A 24043-nucleotide genomic window follows, 5' to 3' on the forward strand; every position below is an offset into this window, starting at 1 on the left:
CTTTCACCAAGAACAGCAGAGGATTTGATTGTGGATGATTTAATTTTTTTAATTAATTTATTTTTATTAGATATATTTAATTTACATTTCAAATGTTATTCCCTTTCCCGGTTTCCCATCCATAAGTCCCCTATCCCATCCCACTCACCCTTCTTCGAAAAGAGTGTTCCCCCTCCTAAGCCACCCCCTTTCCCCGCTTCCCTACCCTGATGTTCCCCTACACTAGGGGTTCCAGCCTTGGCAGGACTAAGGACTTCTCCTCCCATCAGTGCCCATTAAGGCCATCATCTGCTACACATGCAGCTAGAAACATGGGTCAGTCCATGTATAGTCTTTGGGTAGTGTTTTAGTCCCTGGAAGCCCTGATTGGTTGGTATTGTTGTTCTTATGGGTTTGCAAGCCCCTTCAGATATATTTATTTATTTTTACCCTCCAGATTTTATTCCCCTCCTGGTTGACCCACCGAGGGTACCACATCTCACACCTCCTCCCCGCTCCCCCACCCCCACACTCCCTCTCATCTTCCTTGCACCTTCCACCTGTGTCCACAAGGATGTCTCCACCACCCACCCCACCAGACCCCTAAACTTTCTGGGCCTTCAGTCTCTTGAGGGTTAGGTGCATCTTCTCTGACTGAACCCAGACCTGGAAGTCCTCTGCTGTATATGTGTTGGAGGCCTCATTTCATCTGGTATATGCTGCCTGGTGGATGATTCAGTGTCTAAGAGATCTCAGCGGTCCAGGTTAATTGAGACTGCTGCTCCTTCTACGGGGTTGCCCTCCTCCTTAGCTTCCTCCAGCTTTCCCCTAATTCAACCAGAGAGGTCAACAGCTTCTGTTCATTGGTTGAGTGCACATATCTGCATCTGTCTCTTTCAGCTGCTTGTTGGGTCTTTTGGAGAGCAGTCATGGTGGGCCCCTTTTTGTGAATGCCCCATAGCTTCAGTAATGGTGTCAGGGCTTGGGGCCTCCCCTTGAACTGGAACCCACTTTGGACCTGTTACTGGACTTTCTTTTCCTCAGGCGCTTCTCTATTTCCATCCCTGCATTTCTTTCAGACAGAAAGAATTATGGGTCAGAGCTTTGGCTGTGGGATAGCAACCCCATCCCTCACTTGATCCCCTGTCTTTCTGCTGGAGTTGGATTCAATAAGTTCCCTCTCCCCACTGTAGGTCTTTTCTTCTGTAGTTTCCCCCCCCTTTGGCTCCTGACAGTCTCTTACTCCCCAGTTCTCTGGTATATTCTGGGGGGGGGGGGAGGTCTTCCCAACCTCCTTCCTCCTCTGCTGGCCCTCAGGACTTCAGTCCTTTCCCCCACCCAATACCAGATCATGTTGCCCTCTCCCCATTTCTTCTTTTGCTTAATTTCCATTTCACTGCTCGGTAAACTTGTTTCATATGCAATATCACACACCTCTGACTTAATTTTCTAGAGCATTTCCATTTCCCCCATAGATACTTCGTTATTTGAGTGGGAACTTGATGAAGCATAATGGATGTAACTCTTAGGCAATTTTACTTGTGAAATAGATGTTAAAGAGGTTAAATTGCTTGCTTGAAGTTAGAAATATTTTTGTTTAGAAAAATCCATAACAAAATAAGACACATTTAAAACATATAAATGTGTATATATCTTTTTGATTTTTTTTTCTGGCCCACGAATAACTTGCTGATGTATTATTTCATTTTCAAATATGTAGGATTTTCAGTTATATTTCTGTTATTGATTTTTAATTAATTCTATCTTCTACCTTATTCTATACCACCAGTCTTGTTAGCTTTTGTGATTTGTTTTACGGTTTAGGAAATTGAGTTTTTGGTAATTGTTCCATGTGTCCGGGGAAGTAATCAGTCCTGTTTCGGTGGTGGGTGGAATAGTTCTTGAATAGTTCAGGTAGTGTCCATTGTTAGCAGAATTATGCAAATCCTTTATCTTTATTTTTGCCGATACGTTGTCTCCATGTCTAATTATATCTCACAGCACAGCATGAATTAGCCTGTTCATCTTTGTGCTTTGTCTTTATCTCCTGTGTTGTGGAATTGTGCCACCAAGTGTGCACAGGCTTGGCCTCATTGTGCCTTTTTGATACTTGATGCCTTTACCATCATGAAATGATGACATTACTATCTGAATTCTACATTGCTTGATAACTTTCTTTTTTGTAATACTGAGCGTCCTACGTCTTTTTAAAATTTTTTTCTTCATATTTTAAGTGTATTTCTTACATGTAGTATATGGTTAGTTTTTATTTTATCCAATATGATAAGTTTTGTCTTGTAAATGCATAAATAATAGAGTATAAATTGAATAACACAAACCATGTATGTGATTCATGTTGTTTCTCATTCCCTCAGGTCTATCTATCTTGACCAATTTTCCTCATCCTTCTTTGTATGTGTGGAATTTTTGTTGGATGCCAAGTACACACTTGATCCTTACTCTGTGCTAGCTATTTTTCATTCTTCCAGTTAGCATATTCCTGGCTTCCTCGCTTCCCCTGTCAGTGTGGAGATTCAAGCACTGACTGGGCTTTGTACATGCTACACAAATGCTCTACCACTGAACTGCACTCCTATCTCTAAGAGTGCTTCAAAGTAGGGTGTGTTGAATCTGTGACCCCTGAAATGTGCATCTCAAGATCGCCATGACTATGACCCAATATGTTTGTAGATGATAACGTTATTTTGCAATGGTAAGAGTCTAGATGCCTCTGCTTTAAAGATTTGCTGCTCATCTCAGTCATTTTTAGATATCATTTATAACCTTTAGAGATTAATTCTCACATTGGTTAATTCTCATTCGTATACTAGATGGACAAATACACTCTGCAGACCCCTCCCAAGCATTGTTTCTGTCAGAATCTAAGTTTCATCCCAACTGAACTCCATGTCAACTGAACTCCAAGCCACCTACCTCCTCCTTATACATGGTCCTAGAGCAGTGATTCTCAACCTATGGGTCATGGCCCCTTCGGGGTTATATATATCAGATCTCCTGAATACTGGGCATTTACATTGTGATGCATAATAGTAGAAAAATGTACAGTTATGAAGTAGCAATAAAATAATCTTATGGTTTAGTGTTATCACAATATGAGGATCTGCATTAAAGGGTTGGACCATTAGGAACATATCCAATGTTCTAGAGTCTCTTTAAAGCAGTAAGCAGGAATAACCGTCAGTCTCTTCTCACTTGCCCCTGTCTTGCATGAATCAATGTTCTGCATTGCTCAGTGGCCCATTTTGTCATCCTGACTGGAAGCAGATGTCAAATCACAACTTTACAAACCTGCTTCATTAGCTTTTCAGGCATTCTAAGGTGATCCGCTATATAGTTTCCTTGACTGCTATACTCAGCTTAATGATGTTTCTTCTCAGCTTTCTCTGAGGACTCTCCTTGTGATACACAAAACATGGATTGGAAAGTCATCGTTGATAATTATTTTGTATTTTTCAATAACTTTAAGAAGTCTCCAATCACTTCCATAACCAGGTAAGTTTTATAATTCAACTTGTAGGTATTAACTATCCTAAGCAAATGTCAGTCATAGGTTATATTATCTAATGGCCATGAGCCCCATTTAAGCAGTAGAAGTGTTTAATATCAGGCATGCAGTATTTGTCTATTAGGAATGTCTATTAGTGACTACAGGAATAGGACTTTCTTAAACAATAGTTTACAGTTACAGAGTTTGTGCCCTGATTGAATCAAGTTTGTGAGCTCTGCTGGGATTGAATGGGACAGGAGCTTTGCATATGATCATAGAACTTAGACTCAGGAGGTGACCAAACTTACCTGTGAAGTTTATTTAAGCCCTGAGTGTTGAACCTTATTCCAACATGCTAAATCCTGTATCTAGAGCCCAGGTTTCTCTGTGTTTACAGATTTCCCTAAGGGTTCTTTCAAATACCAACATTTGCAAGCATTCTGTTCCCTAGATGTGAATTTCATCACCAGGTGAAGCCTTCCCCATGGGCACAGGAGGAAGGACAGTGGCATGACCTCTGCAGAGTCATAGAATACCTGTATATTCTATGTCCTGAAAACCTCAATCATTTAACAGCTTTAGCCAGTACAACAAAACCAATCTGAATGTGCTCTAAAGACATGCTATATTTTATATCTGAGAACTCCATAGAGCTAGTATGGAATTGTTAAGGCAAGAAGCTATAGTTAATTCAGCATTGATTTAATGAATGAAACTATTAGAGATTAGGTACAATTTAGGCCAAGGAAGCTGAATTCGGCACACACACACACACACACACACACACACACACACACACACACACACCAATACAACATTGGCATTGTTCCTGCCATATGCTATCAGTGCAATTTCATTAATTAAAGAAAATCAGAAATATTTTTTCATAAGATTAAAATATTGACATGCTCTTCCAAATGCTATTACGGGGATGAAGTAGGAGTGCGGTTGTGGGAGTCCTTTCTAGGCTGTAATGCGATGGGTATTTTTTGCAGCATTACTATGGCATTATGTATTTGTTGCTGTGTTACTCTGGCATTATGGCTTATACTTTGCTTGTTAAATATGCTCGACTCACTGTCTGTATCAGACACTATCCTTATGCACCAGTGGCAAAGTTTCTAGAGAAATCAACTTCATGGAAGAGAGATTTATTTTAGCTCATGGCCAAAGGGAATTTCAGTCTACTCAGGCAGGCAAGGCATGATGGTAGAAGCAGCCATTTGTGCTGGAAGGACTGTGAATGAGCTGGGCACACTGCAGTAGGCAGTTTCTGATGCACACCACAGCTTGGTCTATCTCTACAGTGCACATCCTATTAAAAGGAAATATGAAAACAAATTCAACAAGTACAAATAGCAAACTTGTGCTTAGCAGACATATATATTGATCAGCAGGGAGAAAGGATTTAGAATGTATTCTTTCTGATAATAGGAAACAAATTTTAAGTCAAATATCAGCAGTCATGTTGGGATTTCTAATGGGAATAGATGGTCATAATAGTTTGATATGAAGTAAAAAATGCATTGTCTACAAACCTTTTTGTTTTGGTCACTATAAATGATTACATGTCTGTACATATTTGGGAATTTGAAGTATTGGGCTCATGTTAATTTCTCATAATAAAACAATTCTATCTATATTGTAGGGCATTCAATTTCACAAAGCACCTTTTAGTGGTGGACAAGAAGTTGGACATTCTTGAAAGTGGACAGATGAACATTCTTTTGTCATTTGTGGAGTTTTTGGAGAAATTATTATCTAATCCTTCTGGCTCATTCACTCCTCCTGAATTTCATAATCTTTCTTCTTTCAGTGAGCTTGTTCTGAATAGAAGTGTTTCATGGAAAAATCATTTTAAAAGTTTAAAGGCAGACTCTGCTGCTGCTGCTGCTGCCCAGAAACTTCTGGAATTTGATAAAATGGTCATTGAAAAAATTCAAAGGTTTAAAAATCATTGGATGGGTCAGGAATCCAAAAACACGTTGAGATTCATAGAATTAATAATTCTTGAAATTAATTCAGAACTGCAAGAATTCTGGCTCAATGGCATTTCTCAAGAAGAAAGAGCTAACATTGAAATCTTGTCCAGACTTGTAAATTTTTCTGTTGCAGACTATGAAAAAAATTTTTTCAAAAGCTTTAATTTCTCTCAGTTGTTCCATTCCAATTGGCCCAGATCACCAGCCAGGAATGCAGACTTTATACATTTAAGTGAGACTATAATACACAGTCTCTATGAACTTAGCTTTCTGACACAGGAGCAAGTCTCAATAGCTCTGAACACCATCTATGCTCTGCAGAACACATCTGAGTTTTTCTCAGCCCTCTCTGAGCCACAAAAACAAGAACTGGATAACCTTTTGACTCATACATACATAAATGTCTTCAAGGACAAAGACATTGCTCTATTTCTGAAAACCTTTTCTTCATTCTATCAATATCTTCATAAATTCCTCAACATTCAAAATAGGGAGCCTCTGATAACTTATCTTACTCAAGTCTCCAGACACATTTTGGACCTCATAAAGCAGTTTAATATCCAAAACCTCAGACGAGCATTTTTGTTTTTATCGGAGGCAACAGAGGCTCTCGGGACAATACCTGAAGTATCTTACTGTCGGCAGTTGCTTTCAATTTTTAGCCTCTTAGAACTTGAAGCCCAGTCCCTGATGGCGAGAGGAGGACCAGCGGAAGCAGTGATTCATGCTAGCTTGACAGGTCTCAAGCAGCTGTTCTCAGCGGATGAAGGCTTTCGTGTTTCTTTACTTCAGTATGTCGCTCAGTTTTTAAATGGTTCAGCGGAAACCCTGTTGGCGAATGAATGCTTCATTCTGAAAAATGCCACCATTTCTTCTGTGAATTATTCAGGAAATGAGGGGTCTTCCCTTCCTTTTCCATGGACACAATTTTTTTCCAACCTCTCAGTAAATGGCAGTGAGATCAGTGAGTTTACAGCCATTCACTGTACACTTTCATGGATTCAGACATGGACTGAGATCTGGGGAAGCATTTCTCAAATATTTAAACTTGACCAGAGTATTTTTACTCCTTTGCATGTTGGTATCACTCAGCTTTTGGATGACCTGGGAAATGGCAGGGACATTTCTAAAGACTGCCAAGGGATAGTTCCCACATATCATACTGCTAGGCTCATATTAAATTTGTTTAAAAATGTAACTCAAGAGAATGGCTTTCATGACTGGGATGACCTTCAGAACCTAAGGGATCTTTGGGTAACATTTGATAATGAATTAACTGCAGTACAATCACTTAACCTGGACCAAGTAGAGAAGTCTTTTATCACCATGGAAACCTCCCTGCACCAGCTGAAGACATTTCCAATGAAAATAAATGCAAGCAGGGAGTTCTTATATCCTCTGTTTGATGTTTTCCTTGAGTTAAGCAAAGCCTCAGACTATGTGGATAGAGATGTGGAGTTGATCAATAACTTCCTTTCAACTAACCTCACTGATCATCGAGCCGAATTTGCAAGTGTCATCACTGAGCTAAGAGAAACAATATTACTTCTTAGGAATGTGTCACAGGGTAGAGCTTTATCATCATGTGCTGATATTTTCCAGAGAGTCACTGAGTTGATTTTCGAAGATAGCTTGTTACCTGCGAACACTTCTAATAAGCCAGCACATATTCTGGCCATGTTAAGCTCTGTATTTTCATCAAAGAACACAAGTAGCAGCCTGGAAGGGTGCATCGCATGGACAGATATCATAAACCGTCTGTGTATAATGTGTAACTCAAGTTCCTTACCCAGACATAGTCATAGCCTATTGGGAAACTTTAAGGATATAGGGAACAAAATGAGCTATGTATTGAAAATTTTAACTTGGATGCTAAATAAGAAGGTACCCACTTGTCCATGGAATGAGTCAAACATACATTGTATAAATATTTACCTGAAAGACATAACTGATTTTCTAAATATTATACTTGCCACAGGCTTGGAAAAGGAGAACGTGCCCAATGTTGAGATTTTATTAGCTCTTTTCAATGATTCCACAAAGCAGGTAGGTATGATCATCACCAACTTAACCAAAGAGCTCAACGTTGCCTCCCAGTCCAACTGGAAGCACTTCAAAGATTTACTTCTAAGACCCATAGAAATGTCAGATGACATTCCTGACCAGTTTCAGAAGATTTGGCAGCACATCATAGAATTGGGGAAGGAAATGCAGGCACTTCTAAAAGGTATTTTCCCTAGTGTCCTTGGAAAGAATTCCTCTTCTGACATTGAAACAATGTTTAGTGTATTCTCTACCAGTCCAAAGGAACGAGATATAAACCATCTAGGCAAATCAATTTACAACTTAGCTAACTACTTTGCTGTCAACTTAACTCATAATCTTCAGAATTCATCAGAAGTAGTCCCACATGAAATATTGAAAGCTGTGGATCTTGGTATCCAGTTGACAAGGGATGTGTTCAATTCTTTAATGCCTGCTGTCCGTTTCAATATTCCTCAAAATTCAGATCATGCTCAAGCTTTAAAGAAGGTGACATCTCTCATGCATTCTCTCAAGAAGGCAGACATAGATCTCTTAGTAGGCCAGCTTGGAGAAAACAGTGAAATCCTAATGAGTTTCTTTAAGAATCTTAGCAGATCAGGTATCAACAGTTTAGGGATCAATACGCTTGTGGGCTTACTGGAAAAATTTGTGGACAGCTCCCATTCATGGAGTGTTAGCCAGCTGCTGCGCCTCTCCCGTCTGCTTCCCAAGGACGTGGTGGATACTGTGTTGGATGTATATTATGCTCTTCCCCACATTGTGGGACTTCTGCAGAGAATCACAGATAAAAACATCACAGAAAGCCTCAGGGATGTCTATAACTTTACCCTTCTTCATGGAATAGCCATGTTCAATATCACCAAGGAAGACTTTGCTGATGTGGCTAAAACTCTTCGGGATACAGTTGAGTTGGTATCAGATGAGCCAACTGTCGTTCCCGAGGTTTTGATGTGCCTTAGCAGGATTTGGTGCTCAAACTACACAACTCTCAGGCTTGAGAGAAACCCTAAGGTGGAAGGCTGTAACATCCAGAGGCACATGTCTTCTTCCTTTCTTCGCATGGTGGCCACTTTACTGGATCTTCTTCACCTGCCCCCGCCGAGTGACTCACAGTGCATAGGTGAAAAGTCTCGAGGGGAAATAACCAGGAGAGTGGTCTGTGCGGTTCATGAGCTAGCAGACTGGAATTCCATTCTCTCGGAGCTGTTGGAGATGTTCCGTGGTGAAAATTTACTTTCGAAAATTCTGCAGGGATTTTGGCAAAGGGTATTACCCTTCATGTCATCTTTAGGGATTCAAGGCAATGGCAGCACCCCAGAACTTTGTCCTAGTAGTACCATAAAGCAAGGTGCTTTGCAAATCATAGAAAAGCTAAAATATGGCAATTCTACAAAATTCCCACTGGGTGGAAACATTCTGGACAAGCTAGGTAAGTTAGACAAGATTCTTAACTTCACTAAAGGCACAGAGAAATCTGTCCAAAGTAATGTTTACCTAAACTTGGAAAGGATATTCAAATTGATTTCTGCTACGTGGACTTTAAGAAATAGTACTCAATATCTACTTTCTCCATTCATGAACTTTCTGAATGTAAATCATACAAATAGGAGTTTATTTAAAAATGATAAAGCAACTTACAAATTTGAAGAACAGTGGTTAGAATTTAAACATATTTTCAAAGACCTAGCCAGTAACTTGAGTCTAGGACAATTATTTTCTGATATTAACAAAAACATCCAAGGTGTAGGCCTTCAAAACACAACTGTGCAATTTTCTGAACTTCTGGAACTCCTGGATTCATCACCATTGAAGGCACCAGAAATTATTGAAGATTTCTTATTTCTCATAAAAGACTGGCTTCGTGGGTATGAAAATGAAGATTTCTTTAGGTTTATGCAAAGACTACTCAATGCCATGGCTAGTAAAAATTCAACTGATGTAAGTATGTTGGCCAGGGATTTTACTATGTATTTAGGCTATCTCAGAAACCAATCTAGAGAAGGCAATTTTGATGTTGGCTTTCTCAGCCATATGCTAAATCAGGAACAGCTCACTGACCTCTCAGCTATTCAGTGGTTTCTTGAAAGCATTGTGATGAATTCAGTTAATAACTTTGCTGAGCTATCTCAGCAAGCGGCTCCCAGTTTCAGTGGCACTACCCTTCAAATAGCTGATTTCATGAATCTCATCTTGAACCACATGCAGTCCAAAAATGATGGGGAAGCTGCAGGACGCACAGAGGATTTCCTGAAGCAGCTTCTGGAGACATTCTTCTCCTCCTTGCTAAGTGGACTGCCTGAGAATCAAATATCCCTCCTGCTAAAAGACTTCCATAGCAATGTCACTGCAGAGACAAGGTAAGTGTACCTTTGTTTCACATAGTCATGCTGGTGGTGCTGCCTAGCAAGCTCACTTTCTGGAGTAGAGAAATGCCTACCACAGCTCCTGAACCAACATTTGGAAGGGCCTTTGAAGTGATTTTTCTCACAACGAGCGTTTTATGACTGCATTAAGATAACACAATTTCAATTTCCAGTAAACATTCAAATCTAGCCTCTTTTCATCAATCATTATATTGTTTTTCAATTAGGATTGTAAACACAAGACATTCTTCCCTACATACAAGTGAAAAATTTACATACACATATGGGACAGTCACTATTTCAATTTTATTTCCTCTGTCATCACAAATACAAGATTAAATATTTGTTTCCAATCACCCTGATATTCATGTCTGGAACCACTAAGATAGTCATATTATCTCTATTAACAATCTTCTTAAAATCTCTCTGAATGTTAGTAGTGAAAGTTCTTGAGCAAAATCCCCATTTCCTCTGTGTTCTATTACTTGGGAGACATGCAGGGGGCAAGTGGTCTAGCAACCATGTAGCACAGGAAGTTGACTCCTGTGACGCTGAAGACCAAGTAAGCATGTTGAACCTCAGAGGGGCAACCTGTAGGAAGAGGCAGCCAAAGCAGCATGAACGCCAGATGTGTCATGAGCTAAAGTTTGCAGTCTGAATTGCTGGTCAACAAGGGAGGTCCACAGGTTGAAAGCTGCCTGCCTAGATGCTTCTGGGGACTCTAAGATAGAGAGTCTTAGAGACTCATACAGACTTCTGACTGACTCCAGCAGGCTTAGTTAATATAGTTCTGAATGTCCTGAAGTTAACTCATTAGGGACTTTAAACATTTCTGCAAGACTCCTTCTCAACAGGATCTTAAAGTAGGTTTGGTATTTGTAGCTGGGATGAGGCATATTTGGGTTACAAAATGATCATCACCTCTCATCTTTCAATGGATTCTCCTCTGTAGTCCACCCAGCTCAGACACTTGTAGGAAAAGGCATGTTGGGGCTACTGGTCTACCTTGTCAAGCGGATAGATCACAGACCATTACAGATTGACTGAGTAACCTGCTAGAACTTTTAAAATTCAGTGCAAGATATAAATAGGTTTTCCACTTTTCCAGATGCTATTGATTATATCGAGAGTCATCATGTAAGGAAAATGCTGCTTCTCATTTTCCTGCTACCTTTAGTTCTCCCCCTTTCCTCTCACCAAACCTTATACCTTCAGCATGTTTGGGACCTGCTGCCTTTAAGGGGGATTGGTTGCCTGAGAATGAATGGGAATTGTTGACAAATGTAGGTCTTTCTGTAGCCTAAACACACAAGAAGAGTTCTGGTATAGAAAACAGGATATTTACAACCTCAGTGATAATAATTTCATAGGATCTTGGCTTAATTTTCACTCTGATCAGATCTGAGACTCCGTGGCTCTACAGCCTTGTCCTGTCTATGACTATTTATATGAACTCAGATCTGCAAACCTGGTGAGGCTATGAAAGAATCTCATTATAATTTTAAATGTTACTTTCTTAAAGTTGAGAACCTCATAATATATGTTATTCCATTGATAGTTGTTGACATATCTTTTTTACATTCTTTTTTTTCGGAGCTGGGGACAGAACCCAGGGCCTTGTGCTCGCTAAGCAAGCACTCTACCGCTGAGCTAAATCCCCAACCCCTTTTTTACACTCTTGATATTAGTTTATTACATATATATATATATATATATATATAATTTCAATTATCTAATTGTTTCTTTTCTTTCTTCATGGTTTTTATTGTTGAAGAGCATTATAAAGTTTAATGTAGCCAATTTATCCATCTTTTTCTTATTTGTAAAGCTTAATAATCTTATGGAAGTTAAAAAAAAGAGAATCACTATATAGTCTTTCTAGATCTCTTTTCTAATAGCAAATATGAGGCTCTTCATAATATTGCATTTCAAGAATCGTCACAATATTTCCTGTGAAATTTCTTTGCTGCTTCCATTATTTGATAACCAAATGTTAGGCTTTATTTAAGCTATTTTAGTAGCTCAACCCTTCACTCAACATCTTTCTATGACATTATTGTAAAACATAAAATCATGATATCACCATATTTTAATCTTTACTAGTTTATAAAACATGAAATTAAAAATATTTAATTTTTTCAACTATGTAAATTTGTTCCCAGAGATAAAATTCTTGAAAGTCTGAAACTGGATCCAGTCTTTACCTGGATGAACAAGAGCCCATCGATGAACATTTTCTCAAGTCTCAAGACAATATATTATCTGATTAAGGACTCAATTTCGTTAGGCAACAGAGAACTCTCTGGAATCCTGAAAGGTTTATCTCATGAAGATCCAAGGGAACCCATGGTGAAAACTGACACTGAAGGCCATTTGGACTTTTTTACAGTAGTGGCTCAGTTTCTCTCCCAGGTTAATACTTCTGAGGACCTCTCCAAATTCAACCAAAATCTCAGGTCTGTTCTCCACCTGGTACAGGAAAGTTCTGCAGAAATGGCTACTATTATGGACATAGTCTTACACTCAACTACTCAGGCCTGCCCTTCCTCCTATCCTATGCTCCAACACACCATGGTTGCTAAGCTAAGTGACTTGTTTTCTGTTGTCAACAGTTCCTTCCCCCTAAGAAACAGAGAAACACTAGAATCAACTATGAGGTTATTTGCAACCATTTCCCGAGTTGGTGAAGAAAGTCACGTCTTGGAGTCAGCCTTAGAAATATCTAGAACTCTGACTATGCTGGTGAATAGCACCACTGAACTAGGCAGTCTTGCCTCATCAGTGGACTCCATAGTGAGACTTCTCAGCCTAGCTAAAAAAGTTTCAAGAAAGATGGCTACGATGTTGAGAACCCTCTCCATCTTTAGTAGAGAGGACTCTGGGAAATTCTTTGACACTTTGTATTCCATTGTGCTGCAAAATGTTCAACGTCATGTGAAACAGACGTTGAAAAAAGTAGATCCTTCCATACTTGAAAAGACAAAGGAATTGTTGATACCATTTCTTGACTTGGTCTTTGGAATGATTGGAATAACACCTAATGTATCACAGGACTCTGATGTTTTCAGCATATCATCTAACATGCTTTCCTATGTCAACCAGTCCAGAGACTTTTCTGAGATTTTGGAAGAACTGGCTGGAAACTTAACTTCTATAAAAATCAGCTCGAGAGATTGGGAGCATCTGGTGGTGATGATTAAAAACAGGACTCAAAATTTCTCTAATGATGCTGGTGACTTATGGGAAGGAATTCTAGATTGTTTAGTGCCTATAAGTAACATCACAAACCAAATGGACTTCCTGAAGCTTCATGAGCTCTCTTCTACCAGGCATCCTCAGGTCCTGAAACAGGAGAGAAGTCATGATATAATCCGCTTTTTGGATGGAATGTTAACAGATAACAGCACAGAAAGAGAAACTTTCTTGAAAATGGTGATTGACCTCACATTACAAGCTCTTTGGAATGGCTTAAAGGAAGATAACTGGGATATTTTTAATCTTCTGTTGACATTTGCCCGGAATCCAAATGACCTTTTAAAGACCATAGAATCAGTTGTAGAGGCTTCTAGTGAAATTCCCAGCAGCTCTCTAAATGATTTCAACCAAGATTCATTTTCCGATTTGTCACTGATTCAAAACACCACTCGCTATCAGCTTGCAAAGGCAGTCTTGATTGGTCTCAGCAGAACGGGCTTCTCAAGGGGAGGGCTGCCCTTAAACAACACTCAGTGGACACATTTCACACATAGTTTGTTTCATCCAGATTACAACAGTTTTTCTAATTCAGCCCCTCACCAGAATGTCACACTAGCAGAGGATGGGAGGACCAAGGAAGAAATGATGGCAATTCCTCATGGCTTTGGACCAGTGTCATCCCTCCAGAAATTCCTGAAGGCATTATTTGTATCGATTGAACAGTGGCAGAAAGTCCCACAAGCTGAGCAAAGGTAATTTAATCCCTATTTTGCTTAATTTATTATTTTATTTATTGTGGTATTGTAGCACTCGACTCCCAAGAAGTACGCATATGAAACCAGAGTCAGCAATTTTTCTCAATTTTAACTTCCATTGTACTTTGAAGCCAGCATTCACACAGAATGATCCAAGTCAACAATTTCTTTTCCATGTTTGCCTCATTATTTGGCATGCAAGTATGATTTGGATTGATTTCTTTTCAAATCCCAAAGTAGTCACTTGTTCTGAGACTGGATATATGCGTCATATTTGAGAAGATAGATCGACCACTATACTTATGCATATATTTTGGCACTAGCACCACTTCATATCTCAGTAGTATGTATTGTTATTATATGCCAATAAAATCATAGAATAATGAATTGTGAAATACTGACAAGTCAGGTGTGCCAATCACATATAATCACAGTAGCCGCAGGTACCACTATTGGGTGCGTAGTCATGAAAGTGAACTATCCAGTTCCGTCACAAGATTTCGCTTGCAGTTGTAACTAACCATAGGGAATGGCTAGGCAGCCAATGACTCCTGCCCTCCTTAAACTCAGCCCTCAGTGATGATTCGCTTCTAACCCCTCCCATCCCTAAATGTTAGATTAAAAAACAGGCACTAAACTCACAATCTGAAACCTCCAATGGACTACTATACCTTGCTGGAAACTTGTTCTTAAAAGCTCCAGTGTCATTAAATCCAGCTCCAGAATTAGCCTGCTGCCTTGGGATGGAGGATTTGTCTCCTTCGATGTACAGAACCCTGTACATCAGAATGCTCTCCCTGACTCAGCTGTGATTCCTGGAAGTGAGAAGGCTAGCTATCTTGTGGTCCTTTCCTGTTTACTTTTCTCTCAACCCCAAGTGGCAATTTAGAGATGTTATGTAAATACTACCTCATTTGCCACCAGACAGGCTGACCTACTTCCTGTTAGTTCTGTTGCTACAGAACTATCATCTGAATGTGATAATTTTTTATGGCTTGGAATGATGTCCTTACTTGGTGAAACAGATGTCTCATTATTTCACATTTTAAATGCTGGCTTCCAGGGACTCCTGCTTTATCTCCTCACTGTCTTTGATCCTCAACTTCAGTGCTTGAGTGTCCTGTTCTGCTTGGGATTTTCTTTCAAACTGGAGGTAATCCTGGCAACTTCTGTTCTCTGAACTCAGCTTTCAACAGGGATTTTCATTTCTCCACAGATAAAACTTTCACTTTACATCTATATACCCTTCTTTTCCTTCCTTCCTCCCTCCCTTCCTTCCTTCCCTCCTCCCGCCCTTCCTCCCTCCCTTCTTCCTTCCTTCCTTCCTTCCTTCCTTCCTTCCTTCCTTCCTTCCTTCCTTCCCTCCTCCCGCCCTTCCTCCCTCCCTTCTTCCTTCCTTCCTTCCTTCCTTCCTTCCTTCCTTCCTTCCTTCCCCCTCCCTACCTTCCTCCCTCCCTTCTTTCCTTCCTCTCTCTCTTCCTTTTCTCCCTTACTCCTTCCCTTCTTCATTTCTTCCTCTGTCTCTCCACCCCCCTTTCTTCTTCTTTCTACATAGCCCAGGCTAGCCAGGATCTCAGGAGCCGGTCTGCCAAGTACTAGATTGCAGGTGTGTACTTCAACATATGACTCAACATGTTTCAAACATTTTCTACTTTAATTTTGATTGACGTTTATTTACGGGGAATGAAGTAGTTTTTTCATACATATGTATGATTAAATGATTACAATCATGCCTTCGAACATTGAAACACATTTCTTCTAGCTGTTTCGAAATTTACCATGTGTTACTGTTAACTGTACCCACCTCACTGTGTCATAGAAAAACAATTTGTTTTGCTCCTAGCTGGGACTCTGTCTACTCCCTAATCATCACTCTAGGCTTGGAGAAATCATCCTTCCATTCTCAACTTCTATGAGATCAACTTGTTTAGAGTCCACATGAGTGATGACATATATGACATTTGCCACTTGTCCCTGACTTATTTCATTTAATACCATTGCCTCCATCTGACTACACGGTTACTGAGTGCAGGCTTTTATCCTCTCAAAGAATGTCCTACTTTAACCACTTCAGTGACCAGCTCTTGTATCTCAAAAGAATGAAATAAGAAGAAAAAGCAGATACCAAGCGTCTCCAGCAACAGCCAAACTGCAGTAGGAACAGAGAGCTGTCTAGAAGTCCAGCCTCCTTACCTGCACTTTTCCTTTGCTTATGCAAAGTAAACCTGGTAGCACTGGGTCAAGAGACAGTCCTTAACATGAGTTACAACTTAGCCTTCTACCCTGCAGCCATACTCAGAGGTTGCGTACTTATCCATTAACACCATGATCTGTTTTTCTTAAGTGTTTTTGAGATGTGTCAAGTTTTCCGGCAGCTGCAGAAGCCCATGGAAGCTGTGGAGATGCTGCACAGAGTGGAGATGATGACTCTGCGGGTGTTCATAATCCTTGCAGGTGGGTTGCTTATGTAAGAAGTACTTATGATTCCCCAGTCCCAGTTTTCACAGCTTGGCTGTCAGAGAGATACATAGATTGATGCTGAGTTTCCTTCAAAACAAAGCCTATGATTCTCAGCCTAGCTACTAGGCCCGGAGAGGTCTGGCCCAGCCTTTCCAACCTCAATGACCTCTGCTCTTGTCGAGCTGGATAGCCCTTCCAAACACCAGGCCTCTCTGGTCCCTGTATCTTTGTTCGTGGAATCTGTTTCTTCTGTCTTCTCAAGTGTTATTCCTGCCGTATTCTTTGGCTGAGGGTTGGGAGTGTCTCAGATAGGACTGACGTCTCCCTTGGGTTCAAGAGCCACGTGACACTGTCAATCAAAGGGAACTCTATTTGCTTTTATTTCTTTTATCTCTCCCTCCTGTTAGAGTCACCATTTCCTTCAGGCAGAAACTATGATATAATTATTCACCGTAAGCAGTATTTGCATGGACGTTGTCGTCCCTCATTGCCGAGTAGTCTGTGTGGGGACTTGAATCCCATAGCCTTGGCACTTAATTGCCTTATCATGTCTGCTACTTCCTTTCCTCGGGAGTTTATAAACACAGTGAGAACAGCATCAATTTCATAATATGTTATACATCTTTACAATACTCACCATAGTACACAATATTATGAATGAATTAGTTCATGGTAATTAAGATAACTTTGACCTAATGAATCACATACTTGCCAGATTCACAGTCACCCATTTACTGTTGATGTTGTCATTGAAAAAAGGTCTCTCAGCCCCATAGACTGAGTTAGCTATTTTAGAGCTTTTCTCCAACAGGTAGGCATATGTTTGTAAGCACCTCTGACTTCTCATTGCTGTTTAAATAATTCCATGTGCATGCTCAGCCTCTGTGCTGTTGTGGATGTGCTTTCCCTGTTTGTAAGGGATGTGTGAATAGAACCTAAGATGTTGATTAGGTGTTCTCTTATTGAATGAGTGAATGCCAGGAGCCCTCAGACACTCATGTTGCCATCCACGAGATTCCAGAGTATGTACCTGTGTTGGTGTGTGTGTGTGTGTGTGTGTGTGTGTGTGTGTGTGTGTGTGTGTGTGTGTGTTGCTGGTCATGAGTACTTCTATGCACTCAGTCTGTGTGGAAACACCTAACTTAAGAGACACTGGAAGGGCCATCTGCATACTCTGGGCTCTCATTTGGTGTAAATGAACAGAGTGTGGGATTGGAGAAGATATCCCAAGGAGGAGTCCAGTTTACCCAGGAAAGGGTAATATGAATGTACACAAGAGTCCACTATCAGTGAAGAAGGTCTCTAGCCTCATTGTGTTCTCATTGGCCTTTGTTGGTAGCCATGGCTAGGATCCAGGTATGTAGAAGAGTATCTACTTGTGGCAGAAGGGAGAAGAAGTGAGACCAAGACAGGAATCAGCCTTCTAATATTTTGAAATGCAAACTCACAAAATAATGCAAATTCTTCTACAGACCACTGGTATTAGCTGAAGGAGGATACTGTGGCTGAGAGGAAGGGTAGAAGAGAGAAGATGATGGGGAAATAATAGCCACACAGAGGCATGCCAGATGAAACCTGATGGCTGGAGATCATCTATATGCGTTGACAGATGTGCTACCCCACATCTAGAAGAACCCTGATATAGGCATGGGAGACATTCAACTGATGTCTGTAATAAGACTGAGTGGGTCATTGAGTGAGTGCTGGGCACACTGAGGCCAGGCTGCTTCATTGGTATGTAAAGGTAATATAGCTCCGTGTAGCATAAAGCTTTATTGGCCAGCATGTTTAGAGGCACAGAATTAAACTTGGCTTTGTTCAGTGACATCATGGCAACTAGTATTCTGGAAGGAGGGAGAGCTTGATATTAAATAGTCTGAGTTCAGGGTTTCAGGCTAGCTGACAGACACAGGGCAGGCAACAGAATTTCTTTGAGTCTCAAAGAGGGTGAGCAGACATCTATGTCAGAGAGTAGTTGAGAAGACTGAACAAGATGAGGCTGTAACACGTATGATCTTCCTGGAGCTTTTTTTTGGCACATGTATGTGGTGTATACATTGTGGCTCTCCTTCCCTGGTGCTGGGGCAGCTTGAGGATGGGGTTTCCTGTCCTCTCCTGGGAATTAAGTGCTGGCTCTTTGGAGAGATGGGGAGGACTAGATCTGGTCTGCTCTTTGCCCTTCTTTGTGAAATAGGGGTGTTCTTTGAACCCAGGAACTGACTGATCTTTAGATTGAAACATGAAAGGGTGAGGGATAGAGGGCCAAAGTGCACACAGATGATGTAACTGAAGTCTAAAACCGTTATGTAGGCGACACCTGAATCTCTATCTATAAACCCAAATTTTTATTTCCAATTCGGGCTGTCTATGAACTCGGACTATATTGTCAAACCCCAGGTATTATATATGGAAACTTCCATTATGCTGCTCAATAAAATATCACTATGTGGAGACATGCTAGGTGACATTAAATCACATCTCTGTTTCTCCTGCTGCCATACACAATTGAGCCATGAGTGAAGATGCAATTATTTTGACATTTTTATAGTTGGAGAAAGTAATGATTTTTAATGAGTGAAACCTGTGTTGGTACCTGAATTTCTATGTATTTTACCATTCTGGGTCACAAATGCTAAATTAATATTATATACACGAAACATCATTAGAAACCTACTTTTTAGTTTTTATATTTTACTCAGGCATGGCTGTTGTCAAGAGTGATGCTTTAGTTTCCTCCTTAGAGCAGACTCTTTTCCATAGATCAGGAGGGAACCAGGAGGTTCTCAATGAAATAGGAGGTAAAATGGACCTGGACAGGCACATAGGTCTTCTATCACACCAGGAGTCTAGCCGTTTGAGGTGTTAATGTCATTGCTGACACAGGGTTGAGTCCAGTGTCATTTTTCTATTCCTTCTGATGTTAAATGTCATAAGTGATCAGTGCATGTTAAGTTTATGAAAGGAGAAGAAGAAAAAGAAAAAGAAGAGGAGGAGGAGGAGGAGGAGGAAGAGGAAGAAGCAGCAGCAGTCAGTGGGCATCCACTTTTCCACTTTAATAGTCTCATGTCATCAATTAATGAACTGAGGAGCAGAGAACAGGAGTCATGTTTGGAATGAAGAGTTCAACGTCAGGGATGGAAAAAGGGCAAGGTATTTGTGCAAGCATGAGGACCTAAGTTCAGATCTCCAGCACTTGGATGAGAGTTGGTTGCCGTGATCCATGCTTGAGGGCCCTAGTGTTGGAGAGATGGCAGAGACAGGTGGGTCTCCAGAGCCTTTTGAGAGTAACTAGTCCATCAGCCAGCTCCAAGTTCAGTGAAAGCTATTGTCTTAGCAAAAAGGATGGAGACGGGATTGAAAAGCATAACCAACATCTACCTGCTCTCCATGTGTACCAGCATACATGGGAACAAACACACATACATATATGTGCATATACAGACACACACACACACACAGAGAGAGAAAGAGAGACAGAGAGAGACAGAGAGAGACAGAGAGAGGAAGAGAGAGACAGAGACAGAGAGAGACAGAGAGAGACAGAGAGATGGAGAGAGACAGAGACAGAAACACACACACACACACACACACAGAGAGAGAGAGAGAGAGAGAGAGAGAGAGAGAGAGAGAGAGAGAGAGAGAGAGAGAGTCAGAGTCCAGGTCAGAGTACTTCACCAGTAAGGAGGTCAGTGAAGACTAGACTTGAAGAAAGTGTGGAGCTCGAGAGAGGTGGCAGACCTGGAAAGCCAGGGCAAGTATCTAATGTGTCTTCAAGGTCAGAAGGGAGCAAACTCAGGCAGAAGGGACTGGGGTGAGGCTTTGAAGAGGAAAAGAGAGGTGGAGGAAGAGGGCACCCTGGAGGACGGAGGGTCTAGGTGCAAGCTAAGTTGTTGCTAGTGACAAGATTGCTCCATGTTCCTGTAGTGAGGCCTTGAATCTCTACAGTTGAGGGTGAGGGGGCAGAAAGAGGCCAGGTGGCCAGAAGCCTGACACTGCTTCTGACAGGCACGTTATCACAATCCAACTTTGAAGAAATGCAGAACACGACCACCCTAAGTCCACTTCACTGTACAAAAAGAAAACTAAGACTCACACAACTCTCCTCTTTTCCTTTCCCTCTTTTTAGTTTTCCTGTTCTACTTTCTCCCTTCCTTCCTTCCTTCCTTCCTTCCTTCCTTCCTTCCTTCCTCCCTCCCTCCCTCCCTCCCTCCCTTCCTTCCTTCCTTCCTTCCTTCCTTCTTTCGTGTGTGTGTGTGTGTGTGTGTGTGTGTGTGTGTGTGTGTGTGTGAAACATTGCATGTAGTTTAAGCTGGCACTAAATTTGTGATCCTCCTGCCTCAGCCTCCTAGATGCCAGGATTGCAGGTGTAGTGCCACCATGCTATGATAAAGTAGAGCCCATTCCGTTTTTCTTTTTAGTATGTGTAAGCATTAATTTCTTGCTCTTTGAAAAATTATTTAGTTATTTATAAAAATATCTGTTTTCTATAATAGCCCAGTGCCTAGAAGGTACGAAGACATGATGTCAAATGCCAAGTATATTCGAAAGCTGAGATGAGACCCAGACAGTGGAAGTGTGCAGGCAGATGAGCTTCCAGGGCCCTAGATTGCCAGGGAAGGAAAGGGAGAGGTTGTGTATGGGCTGGATAAGGCTGAGTTCTGAGAGGTAACCAGTTATAAAGGAAGCAGAGGCCCCCTGCAGAAGACACAGGGTGGGGATGGGGGCATGAGGAACACAGATTTTAAGTGCTCAGGAGGAAGAGGTGGCTATTGGCTGGCGAAGAATTTAAGGCACAGCATGGAACCTGTGAAATTCTGTAGCTCATCTCAAGACAGAAGATAACTGATAATGGCTGGGAGCTGTGTACAAGACTTGCTAGGAACCTGGGGGTCTCCTGGGTGTGACCAGGTGCAGCATTGGACAGAGACCCAGAATCTGGAGGTATTAGAAAGCAGAGTGGAGGTGTGAAGACTGAGGCAGGGGAATGCCAGGGGTGCTTCCAGATGTGATTAGTAAAGTTGTGGAGGAGGGGGAAGCCAACATACGTAATTCATTCTTCCACAAGAGCACTCTGGGAAAGAATGAGTGAAATGATTATAACCATGTTAGGATAATAAGCAAGAAGTCTGTGAGTGAATGTGTATCTGTTCCAGAGAAGGTAAGAGAAGGGTCATTGTGTGGAAATTCCACCTAGTGGGGCACAGGAAGAAAAGATGTGTTGGAAAAGCAGAGATTATAAATAGATTTCTTTTTTTTTTATTATTAACTTGAGTATTTCTTATATACATTTCGAGTGTTATTCCCTTTCCCAGTTTCCGGGCAAACATCCCCCTCCCCCCTCCGCTTTCTTATCGGTGTTCCCCTCCCCACCCTCCCCCCATTGTTCCCCTCCCCCCAACAGTCTAGTTCACTGGGGGTTCAGTCTTAGCAGGACCCAGGGCTTCCCCTTCCACTGGTGCTCTTACTAGGATATTCATTGCTACCTATGAGGTCAGAGTCCAGGGTCAGTCCATGTATAGTCTTTAGGTAGTGGCTTAGTCCCTGGAAGCTCTGTATAAATAGATTTCTAATCAACTGATTTAGCCCAGACAAGTCTTTATTTACACGTTAGACCTAAAAGGCCTTGTTGTGTCAAGAGATTGTAATATGCATATCCAATGATATGGAATTTAGACTTTAAAAGAATGAGTTTCTGTCATTTGTACCAACATAGATAGAAATGCTGGATGTTATGCTAAGCGAGGAAGCTTGATGTTAAAACCCAAACACTGAATACTCATGTATATGAGGAAGCTGACAGGCTGACTTGGTGAAGTGGGCAGTAAAATGATGGGGGCCAGAGGCTACAGAGCCAGGATGTCTATAAGAGACAGAGATCCAGCAGGCAGTTGGATACAAGGAGCAACTTACATTATTCTAAAGCCCAGCGGGGCAACTGTGTTTCTATTACTGATTTAGTTCAGAGGCTACCATAGCCAGTTGGGTATTTCAGAATAGCTATGTGAGAGGGTTCTGAATGTCTTCAGTACCAAAACTTGATGCAGTTGGAGGTAATGGGAAGTAATGCTTTAGTTGCTGTTCTGTTGCTGTGATGAGGCACCTTTACCAAGGCAACTTAGGGAAGATGTTATTTGAGGCTTACAGTTTCAGAGGGGTAAAGTCCATGACTATCCTAGCAGGGAACATGGCAGCAGGCAGAAATGGCACTGGAACACATCTTGAGACATAACCACAAAGTAGAGAAGGCTTAATTAGAAATGGTATAGACTTTGGAAGTCTGAAAGCCCATCCCCAGTGACACACCTCTCTGCCTGGGCTACGTCCCCTAACCATTCCCAAATGGTTCCACCTCAGGACTAAACATTCCAACATTTGAGTCTATGGGGCCAGTTTCTTTTCAAATCACCACTGCCAATTACCTTAATTTATTTAAAATATTTTTTTCTTTTTTTTTTTTTCGGAGCTGGGGACCGAACCCAGGGCCTTGCACTTGCTAGGCAATTGCTCTACCCCTGAGCTAAATCCCCAACCCCTATTTAAAATATTTTTTTTTGGGTTCTTTTTTTTTTTTTTGGAGCTGGGGACCGAACCCAGGGCCTTGCGCTTCCTAGGCAAGCGCTCTACCACTGAGCTAAATCCCCAACCCCTAAAATATTTTTTTAAGACGGGGTTTTTCTGTGTAGCCCTGGCTGTCCTGGAACTCACTTTGCAGACCAGGCTGGCCTCAAACTGCCTGCCTCTGCCTCCCCAGTGCCCAGCTGAAACCAAGATGTTTTAAAAGGTGCTGTTTCCCCTTATCTGCTTGTACATCTTGATGATTTAAGAAATTTTTAAGAATTTGGATCAATTTGCATCTCTAGAGAACCATTTTCTGAGATGGAGCTGGTCAAGTAAGAACTGTTTATTCATTTGTTCTGTTTCTTTTGACAGGAAACCCTTCCCTGACTAAGGATATTCTCTGTTCTATGCTGAGTTGCAAGCAAGGTGGGATGAGACACCTTATTTTGTCTGCTTTGCAAGGAGTCACCTTAGTCCATCGCCACTACCAGGTTTGTCTTCTATGATGTTTCAGGACATTTTGTATTCATTGCAGTTGGCCCAGGTGAGGCAGTGGTGTGGGCTCAGGCAAGCCATAGTTACAGCTTAACCTTGAGAACTGGAGGGACTCTGGGTGTGTAGTCATGATGGAGGTGAGGCCTGCAAACCTCACAGTGTGCAAGGCTTAGCTACTACTCAGATAGGAGAATTGCTGGTTAAAGTCTTAGGGGCTTTACAAGTGGCAATTAATCATTTGCACCATTAAAAACTCCAATTATAGACACATATGATTAAATAAATGGTGTGACAATTGAAAGTAATGAAGAGTTGGGACATGTACCTTCCTGGTTTTGGTACATTTTACTGTCTCTCTCTGGGAACCACTTGCATTCATGTCATCTGCATAATGGTGGCACTCTTTGCTGCTGTATGCTTGTGACTGAGTAGGGTTTCCTAGCTCTGTGTTCAGTGATGTCATGTTTGCAGGAAGTGGGGTGTTTAAACAACTGGAATGCACAAGTGCTCTCAAAAAGATTGTCTGTCTATACATCCATCTCATCTATTAACTGTCTGTCCATCCATCCAACTATCCATCCAACCATTCATCCATCCATCCATCCATCCATCCATCCATCCATCCATCCAACCATCCATCCATCCTTCTGTCCATCCACCTGTCCATCTGTCTATCTGTTATTCATCCATCATACCCACCTA

The 24043-nt window shown here is 41.2% G+C and overlaps 1 protein-coding gene across 1 annotated transcript in view; it reads left to right on the plus strand.

Moving 5' to 3' along the window:
* Nucleotides 1-24043, plus strand: part of Abca13 (ATP binding cassette subfamily A member 13) — a 502723-nt gene that overhangs the window by 91490 nt on the left and 387190 nt on the right. Inside the window, exons 16-20 of the mRNA XM_063273790.1 lie at nt 3378-3492; nt 5304-9872; nt 12041-13825; nt 16173-16282; nt 23219-23337. Of these exons, the coding sequence (XP_063129860.1) occupies nt 3378-3492; nt 5304-9872; nt 12041-13825; nt 16173-16282; nt 23219-23337 (6698 nt within the window). The remainder of the gene's footprint in view (nt 1-3377; nt 3493-5303; nt 9873-12040; nt 13826-16172; nt 16283-23218; nt 23338-24043) is intronic.

Source organism: Rattus norvegicus, chromosome 14 (assembly GCF_036323735.1).
Source record: "Rattus norvegicus strain BN/NHsdMcwi chromosome 14, GRCr8, whole genome shotgun sequence".
NCBI lineage: Eukaryota > Metazoa > Chordata > Mammalia > Rodentia > Muridae > Rattus > Rattus norvegicus.